This window comes from Cryptomeria japonica, chromosome 2, assembly GCF_030272615.1.
Source record: "Cryptomeria japonica chromosome 2, Sugi_1.0, whole genome shotgun sequence".
In the NCBI taxonomy this organism is placed as follows: domain Eukaryota; kingdom Viridiplantae; phylum Streptophyta; class Pinopsida; order Cupressales; family Cupressaceae; genus Cryptomeria; species Cryptomeria japonica.
The window spans coordinates 572,457,459-572,466,969 of record NC_081406.1 but is presented as its reverse complement, the minus strand read 5'-3'; the positions used below and the strand labels follow the sequence as shown (position 1 = coordinate 572,466,969).

General features: G+C 34.9%; 1 protein-coding gene across 1 annotated transcript; it reads left to right on the top strand.

Annotated features, from left to right (window-relative positions):
* Window positions 1–8,010: 8,010 nt before the first annotated feature.
* LOC131866336 (uncharacterized) lies at window positions 8,011–8,760 on the top strand. The gene is made up of 2 exons (XM_059215445.1): window positions 8,011–8,277; window positions 8,383–8,760. The coding sequence occupies exons 1-2, from the start codon at window positions 8,011–8,013 to the stop codon at window positions 8,758–8,760; spliced, it is 645 nt and encodes a 214-aa protein (XP_059071428.1).
* Window positions 8,761–9,511: the final 751 nt, after the last annotated feature.

Genomic DNA, 9,511 nt, shown 5'->3' with positions numbered 1-9,511 from the left:
AATGTATGATCATTAAGATCTTTCTTGTATGAGTATTTGTCGCTTCTAAAATACCACTTAGAAATGATTATCTAAATAAGCATTGTCACAATTAACCATTACTCTAAACTTTTGATTACATTATTAAAGTACATAACTATCAAATCATCTTCTCCATTTCAAACCCATAAAACTTCATTTAACATATCATTATTAAGAGTTCTTAAAAAATGAAAAACAGATTCCCATGCTCATAGGTTGTTTTGCAATAGTAGCCACAACTTATTATCATCGTAAAATACACGCATCATCAAATATGACATGATGACCCTATATACATTTATATACATTTTAATCCTTTAAGTTAATGGATTATTCATTTCCATCGTACATAATTTATGTTTAAATCATAGTAAGTAGTTTATATAAATATAGCATTTTTTATTAATTTCCATTTCTATTAAAAAAATTGTAGTATCGTCCCATATTTTAAATATAATGTGCTTGTTAAAATTGAGTTTACAAGGCTTAATGTGATTAAATATGATTAATATGTTGTCATATTTTATGATTTGTTGTTAGTTATCAAATATCAGTGTTCCACGAGCGTTGGGGACGGGGGGACGGGGGGGACGCGTCTCTGGGACGGGGGGACCAAGGGCCTAAATTTGGGGACGGCGGGGGGACGACGGCGGGGTGGTGGTGCTCATATACTTGTACATATACATATAGTACTTGAAAAACTAGTTTTGAAAGGATGTATGATAGTATTACAGTGTAAGAATTACATTTCAAATGAGACTATAGGAAATTTGAAATACTAAATCTAAATACCAAGATTTCTAAGTTGTGTTGTTATATGGAGCCTAATCAAAATCGGAGGTTAGATTTTCCCTTCTTCTATCGGCGCGGTTTCCCCCTATATTTTTCAACGGGGGTTTGGGGGCTTGAAGGATGGGGAGACGCCCAAACGTCTCCCAAGGAGACGTGGAGGCGTCTCCATGTCTCTTTAGGAGACGCCCAAATGTCTCCCAAGGAGATGTCTCCACGTCTCCCTGGGAGACGCGGGGACGTCTCCGCGTCCCGACAGCGCTTGGGTGGCGGTGGCGGGACGGCGGGGGACGTCGCGTCCCTGTCCCCCCGTCCCCGAGACGTTTCTAACGGGGGGACGCGCCCAAAAAGGGGGGGGACGCATCCTCGTGGATCACTGTCAAATATGGAATAGTGTTAATATGTTGCAAGTCAATACTTTTCTTAATAATTGTGTGAATTGTATTAGTAAATGATATTTTTGTAAAACTTTTTAAAATAATCTAAGGTGAATTGCATTCACAAAATGAGTAGATTTTACTTTATGCATTATTAATTTTATTAACAATTCATAATTTATTTATTTTGTTTTTACCTCTAGAGGTATCCCCACGACCTAGCCCAGTGTCCAATTCGCCTTACCTTGGTCTTACTTATTGCCAAGTTGTGGTCAGGAAGGCATTGAAGTAAAGAAGGGGGCTCTTACCTTAAGAGGTATCCCCACAACTCAGCATAGTGTCCAATCCGCCTTACAGCCTTGTGTAATGCCCCGCCAGAAACCCTAAAGGAAAAACATCACAATCTATGCAACTAAGGGTGAAATTTTTTTTTTAAAAAAGAACAAGTGCGTAATTATAACCATTGCACGCCTACTAACACAACGGAAGTCTAACACATGATTCCCTAAGGGTCACCAACGAAGATTACTTTGTAAATTATATTAACATCATAGAAAAACCTACTGTTCAGCTTTATAGGAAAATTAAATGTTTAAGATAAAAATTCCACAATGAAAGAATTCAAAGTACTCCAAAGCAAACATTTATTATATACAAAAGGATTAAGTAACTGAAATAACATGCATTCCAATGTTTCTCTGTTTTACAATATTCAAAAATACATATTTACAAAAATACCATGAATTAAAATGTTACAAAATGAAGGTTACATAAAAGTTTCGATACAAGACCTCAAGGTTTCAACTGAACAATGGTCACAAATAAGAGCTAGTACATGAACCACGAACCAAGAACATCAGTGAAGCCCTTCCTCGCTTGAAGATACATTTCAGAACATCCGATGGGAAGTGGCACTACCACCCGACCATGTGATCCCGAAATGGAACCACCCCACCGTGCTAGGAGATAGTAGAAAACCCTCAAGCAAGAAAAATAAGACAAGTACGAAAGAAATACATGACTCTGCAAACATTCATGTGACTCAACTCACAAACACTAGTGACTCTAAGGAGAGAGTGTCATCGCATAGCTTAAGATGGATACCATGGTACAACCTCCTAGGTCCCGGATCTCTGTCTTGGTAACCTCTCCTGGCTTCCGGCTCCAATTAAGTTTCATGCGGACCCTACCAATCCTTTCATGAAGACAAGGTGGTAAGTTTGCCATTCCAGACCTTCTCGTAACATTATGAGCCCTGTACAAGCACTACACCTATGAACGAGGCACATTATCTTAATTAATGTTTATCTCACCCATCCCAAATCAATTATTAGGTTATCACTGTTTATCCGACTTTCGACGGGTTATCCTGTCATCCACTTCGGGCACAACCCCCGTTGGAAAGCCACTCTCTCTCATAGGACACTACAGGAAAAGTCTCTCTCTACGAGAACTCTATGGCGAAACAGACAACCATACCTAATCCTGACAAACCTCAGGTGAAGGATACACGATTTACTAACCAAAGGTTGACCATTTGGACAAAACATACAATGGCTCACATCCATAAAGTTATACCTTGACACCTGACCAAGGAAACATAATAACATAGGACACAACGATAATGCAACAAGAATTGGAATTTAAACTTGACAGAAAATACCATTTACACATGATCCTAACACAAACAATCTTTCCTTAAAACACTCAATGCATAAACAACTTGCAAATAAAGACTTCCAGAAAATAAGAATTACAACTATATTAATACACTATTTAATAAGTCATAAACCTAATGTTTCAACAGTAAGCCATTACTCTCCAGATTCTCCTAGAGCAACGTCTAATAAATCTTAATAACTAGGTTCTGAACGCAAGCATAAATTTCTTTTATATAATAACAAGTGTGCAATATATTCTTAAACAAAATTCCACTACTATAGCTATTAATATTCTATGATTTTTCATTAACTAACCCAAACAATAAATGATACTTCACCATAACTATAACATAAGCAAGATTCATAATCATTACTTATAACAAAGACTTTGTAAATAATAATGATCCAAAACTAAAGAAATTCCTGACCTTTTGCAAAGTTGACCCGTATGCAAAACCTCAACGCCCTTCTGCCGAATGATAACGCGTCTTGCTTACGAACCTTATCTCCAATATACTCCCAACTCTATCTCAAAAACCAACTCTCTTTGATACTTCCAAAAGTATCCTCTCTATCTCTCTATTCTACTCTATTTTTTTCCTCTATTCTATTATTCCCTTTATTCTAATTCTTTCCTCTTGAGTCCACCGTCCTTCCTTCGATGCAAAAAAAAATGAATTGTGTCCTTCCTCCTACCTCTATTTATACTAAAATTCCCTACATGACTTCTCCCCACTCATAGGCTCGATAATGGAGATTGATGAGGAGTCTTTAATGGAATACGTTGAGTTTCATCTTGACTTAATCTCAACTCTTTGATTATTCTAACTGTTTATCCATCCTTTACCCTACACGTATAACATGTTACTGCAGTTCGTAGAGCATGGATCGGCTATGCAACTCTCCCTATCGATGGTTTTCCTATTACCACGACACACGTGCCCTCTCATCCATTTCCTTCTGTTGTTATCAACCAAAGGTTATGGACTATGTAACAGTCTATGTCTTCCTTTGCGGAGTGAGGTAGTTGTCGTGGCGAGTATAAAGCTTACGCTGCCAGGACTACTCATGATCTCCTCGTTATTAACCTATACTTAACTAGCGATACATGCATTTAGCACGTGGGCTAAGCCTTGGAAGAAATGGTCAAAGACCACCATGAAGTTGGTTATCCAAGAGGGAAGAGCGGTCGACGTCTGTTCATCATGGAGTAGGTTCCATCGCGAAGGAGGAGTGGCAGTTTAGTATAATGAACAGCGAGAGGGGTGGTCAGTGGGTTTATGTGGGCTGGTAAACCATGTCACTTTCCAAACTAATACTAACATTAATTCCTACCTTACATTAATCCCACCACTACATACCTTAATGGATATGGTTGCATATAAATCGGTGTCACTTTCTACTTAGGCGGTGAATGTAACAACGTGGAGAAGTTTTAATTTAAATGGGAGGAGGGGCACACATAACAAAAAGGGAGGAGGGTGGTCGGTAGTAATACCGACCCCTCCCTTTATTAAGGGGGTGGTCGATATTACTATCGGCCACCCTAGATATTAGTTTTAAAAACTTTCTTACAACTAAACCCGCCACCACCTTTTTTTAAAATTTGTTTTATTTGTTTTTATTTTAATTTCATTATTATATTTTTAATAATTAATTAATGACTTTCATTAAAATATTCAAACATTAATCCCTCTTTAGCAAATTATATTTTTAATACATATATTTTGGTTTCCAATATTTATAATTAATGGCTTTTTCAAACTATCGATTTATATATATTACATGTTCGAAAAGTATATTAAATATGATATATATACAATTCTAATTTATATACATGCATATTCACAAACATAATAGTTCGAATTGATGATATTATTTAATGATAATTCATTCACTTAAGCATTATTTCAAATAACTACATATAATTGATAGTCGCCCCTGTGTATATAATATATTTATATATACTCAAATGATCAAGTCGCAATTATCGAACTATCATGCATATGAAATTCATATATTTGTAAACACAACAATCATTAATGAAATCACATCTACTTATACAAAGATATTAACTCATCCTTTGTAAACAACGTTAAGTCGCTAGATCACTTAACTCTTTTTCTTCCAAATATCAAACTACTTATCACTCATATGGATGAAATAAACGTAACAATTATCAATAACATGCAATAATTAAAATCACTTAAACATACAAACTGAGAAAACATCAATCAATTACGCATAAAAGATCAAACAACAAAATGCGAAGGTCAACGACTGACAGAACGACTAACTGACGACACTCACCCGAGTGTAACTGAACAAAATAGGGTCAACTACTATCTCCTCCACTTCCATCGGAAAATATAAGGCACACTCAGACCTGTGAAGCCAGGTGGAGACGATACCCCGTACCTACCCGGTACTTGTACCTGCAATATCCTGCATCACCGAACCACGCATGCATATATACAATATAGAAAACATGACATGCACACCGATGAGGGAGAATCGCGACGTTTCCTATCTCACCGAAATGAGTGAAGGAAAATCGTCCCCTTGCATCCAATACACTCGCAGACACACAACATATAATTCCACATTGCATAGTTAAAGTAAAGTGTCAGTACATAGCAATAATTCATAAAATGCCATAAATCACAAGTACTGAAATACTGTAAATAAGTTAAACATCTCCTATCTAGATGAAGCATGAAATAATGTCATATAAGCCTGAATAACAAATCATAGTAATGTATCCTCTGAAAATAAGCAATAATAAAATATGAGTCTAATGAGTTCAAACGAGTAGGGGTACTACACCTTGGTCTTACTTATTGCAAAGTTGGGGTCAGGATTGAGCTAAATCAAAGAAGGGGGCTTATGTTGTGAGTAATGATAAATTTATTTTCAAAATTATAGATTTTAATTTTAGGATTGAGATTAAATTTAATAAATTCATAAATAAAACTTACTATAAAAAATGCAAAAAAAACGAGACATAAACCTTAAAAAATGGCATTGGTCTATTGACCTTTCTTTAATCTATAAAAAATACCTTACAGATTGACCATGGCCATGAATGTGGAAGCTTGTTTGGTATCCCCTAATTGACCTAACACAACTACAAACTGACACAACACAACCACAAAATGACACAACACAACTACAAACTGACACAACACAACCACAAAATGACACAACACAACACACATTTTATTTTATTTATAATAAAAATTATTTACACAGTTTTAAAATATGCAACTTAAATATGATTAATATGTTGTCATATTTTATGATTTGTTGTTAGTTATCAAATATGGAAGTGTTAATATGTTACAATTAATATTTTTTTAAATAATTGTGTGAATTATATTACTAAATGATATTTTTGTAATACTCTTTTAAATAATCTAGTGTGAATTGCATTCATAAAATGAGTAAATTTTACTTTATGCGTTATTTTATAAATAATTAATAATTTGTTTTTATTTTTATTTTTTACCTCTAGAGGTATTCCCACAACCCAACTCAGTGTCCAATCCGCCTTACCTTGGTCTTACTTATTGCCAAGTTGGGGTCAGGAAGGCATTGAAGTGAAGAATGGGGCTCTTACCTCTAGATGTATCCCCACAACCCATCCCAGTGTCCAATCTGCCTTACCTTGGTCTTAGTTATTGCCAAGTTGGAGTCAAGAAGGAGCTAAAACAAAGAAGGGGGCTTATGTTGTGAGTAATGATATATTTATTTTCAAAATTATGATTTTTAATTTTAGGGTTGAGATTAAATATAATAAATTATTAAATAAAACTTAAACTATAAAAAAATGCAAATAAAATGAGACTTAAACCTTAAAGAATGGCATTGGCCTATTGACCATTTTTTAATCTACCAAAAAATACAACTTCAAGGATTGACCATAGCCACTGACTATTCTCTTCAGTTGTTAGAAGGGTTTTTAACCCCTTTAAATAATTTTTTTATTAAACATTATACTTGGCCATGAAGGTGGAAGCTTGTTTGGTCTCCCTTAATTGACCTAACACAACCACAAAATGACACAACACAACACACCTTTTATTTTATTTATAACAAAAATTATTTACATAGTTTTAAATATGCAACTTAAATATGATTAGTATGTTGTCATATTTTATAATTTGTTGTTAGTTATCAAATATGGAATAGTATTAATATGTTACAAGTCAATACTTTTTAAAATAATTGTGTGATTTGTATTAGTGATATTTTTGTAATACTCTTTTAAATAATCTGATGTGAATTGCATTCATAAAATGAGTAAATTTTACTTTGTGCATTATTTTATTAACAATTAATAATTTATTTATTTTGTTTTTACCTCAAGAGGTATCCCCATGACCCAGCCTAGTGTCCAATTCACCTTGCCTTGGTCTTACTTATTGTCAAGTTGGGGTCAAGAAGGCGCAATCCGTCTTACCTTGGTCTTAGTTATTGCCAACTTGGGGTCAGGATGAGCTAAAACAAATAAGGGGGCTTATGCTGTGAGTAATGATACATTTATTTTTAAAATTATGATTTTTAATTTTAGGGTGGAGATTAAATTTAATAAATTCTTAAATAAAACTTAATTCATATCAACAATATTTCATATTTGTGTGAATTGTATTAATAAATGATGTTTTTGTAATACTCTTTTAAATAATCTAGTATGAATTGTATTCATAAAATGAGTAAATTTTACTTTGTGCATTATTTTATTAACAATTCATAATTTATTTATTCTGTTTTTACCTCTAAAGATATCCCCACAACCCAACCTAGTGTCCAATTTGTTTACCTTGGTATTACTTATTGCCAAGTTAGGGTTAGGAAGGCGCTGAAGTGAAGAAGGAGGCTCTTACCTCTAAAGGTATCCCCACAACCCAGCCTAGTGTCAAATCCGCCTTACCTTGGTCTTATTTATTGCCAAGTTGGAGTTAGGATTGAGCTAAAGCAAAAGAGGGGGCTTATGTTGTGAGTAATGATAAGTTTATTTTTAAAATTATGATTTTTAAATTTAGTCCTTCGTTTACTCGGTTTGTTGCCTCCAAGCGTAGCTTGAAGGCTGAGTTGGAGAGCTCTGATTTTGCAATTGAGAAGAGGGGAGAAATTGTCTCCCCTCGAGAGAAATGAAAATCATGTCTTGGAATGTTAGGGGCTTAAATGCCCCTAACAAAAGGCGCCTCATTAAATCACAGTTGGATTTAATGAAGTGTGATGTGTTACTATTGCAAGAGACTAAGTTAAGTTGTCAGGGTGCTGATTTTTTGTTTTCGAAATGGAAGTTGTGGAACTTTTGTGTCTCTCCTTCTGTGGAGGCGTCTGGGGGCTTGGCTTTTCTTTGGAATGATGTGTCTACTGAGTTTAAATTGGTTGTTTCTACTCCCTTATGGATGTGGGCTTTGGTAAAGAGTTGTATTTCAAATGTTAAATTCTGGTTGTTCAATGTGTATGGACCAATGCCAATTGGGGGTAAGAAAACTCTTTGGGATTATTTATCTGTTACCTAGTCTTCCCTGCATGGGAAGACTGTGGTTTTTGGAGGGGATTTTAATGCCATTTCTTCTGATGATGAGAAAATTGGGGGTATTTTGCCCAATAAGCGTATCTTGGGGGATTTTTCTGCTTTTATTCATAATAATGATTTGGTGGATTGTAAAACCTTGAATGGTCTGTTTACTTGGACTAATAGGAGAAAAGATTTGTCGCAGATTGCTGAAAGACTTGATCATTTTTTAGTTTCTGCCGCTTGGATTTCGTCTGATATGGATGTTGTGGCTTCGGTTTTGCCTTATGCTGGTTCTGATCATTTTCCGATTGTGTTGTCTATTTTGGATGATAGAGCTCCTGGTCGTTCTTCTTTTAAATTCGAACCAATGTGGTTTTGAGATCCATCTTTCCTCATGTTTTTGCAATCTTGGTGGTCCTCGGCTGCCTTTGTTTATGGAACTAGAATGTTTCGGTTTGTCAAGAAACTCTCTTTTCTGAAACAAGAGATTAAGAAATGGAATGTGTTGCATTTTAAAAATATTTTTTCTGAAAAGCATAAGATTCAGGAAGAACTCGAAGTTCTTAATACTATGGTTATGAACTGTGGTATGGATTCTGCTACTTTTCAGAGACATAAAATGTTAAATTCTTTAGCTAAGTTAAAAAGACAACGTAATAGGATCTCTTGTATTCAAAATCCTGATGGAGTTGTTAATACAGATGAGAAAGAGATTGTTGCTGAGGTTGTCCGGTTTTTTAAGTCCTTACTATCTGAGGAGACATCTGTCTTTAATGATAACTTTGCTTCTGTTATTCCTAGGCTTATTTGTGATGAGGATAATGTAATGTTAATAGCACCTTTCTCTATTCAAGAAGTAAAGGAGGTTGTTTTTTCAATGGCACCTGATAAGGCTCCTAGTCCTGATGGTTTTACTGCTCTCTTTTTTCAAAAATGTTGGTCTTTTCTTGGGGAGGACCTTCGACTTGTTTTAGAAGAGGCTCGGTGCAATAGGTATATTTTGAAGGAGCTCAACACAACTCTGATTGCTATCATTCCGAAATTAGAGAATCCTAAATCTTTTGTGGATTTCTGTCCAATTGCTTTATGTAATACCTTATAAAAAATTATCAATAAAGCTATTTCTTTAT

What these genes read in the sequence shown, in the direction of transcription:
- LOC131866336 (XM_059215445.1), top strand. Translation starts at nt 8,011, where the DNA reads ATGTCTTGGAATGTTAGGGGCTTAAATGCCCCTAACAAAAGGCGCCTC. An exon ending in CCTTATGGATGTGGGCTTTG is followed by an intron (nt 8,278 to 8,382) that starts GTAAAGAGTTGT and finishes TCTGTTACCTAG; the next exon opens with TCTTCCCTGCATGGGAAGAC.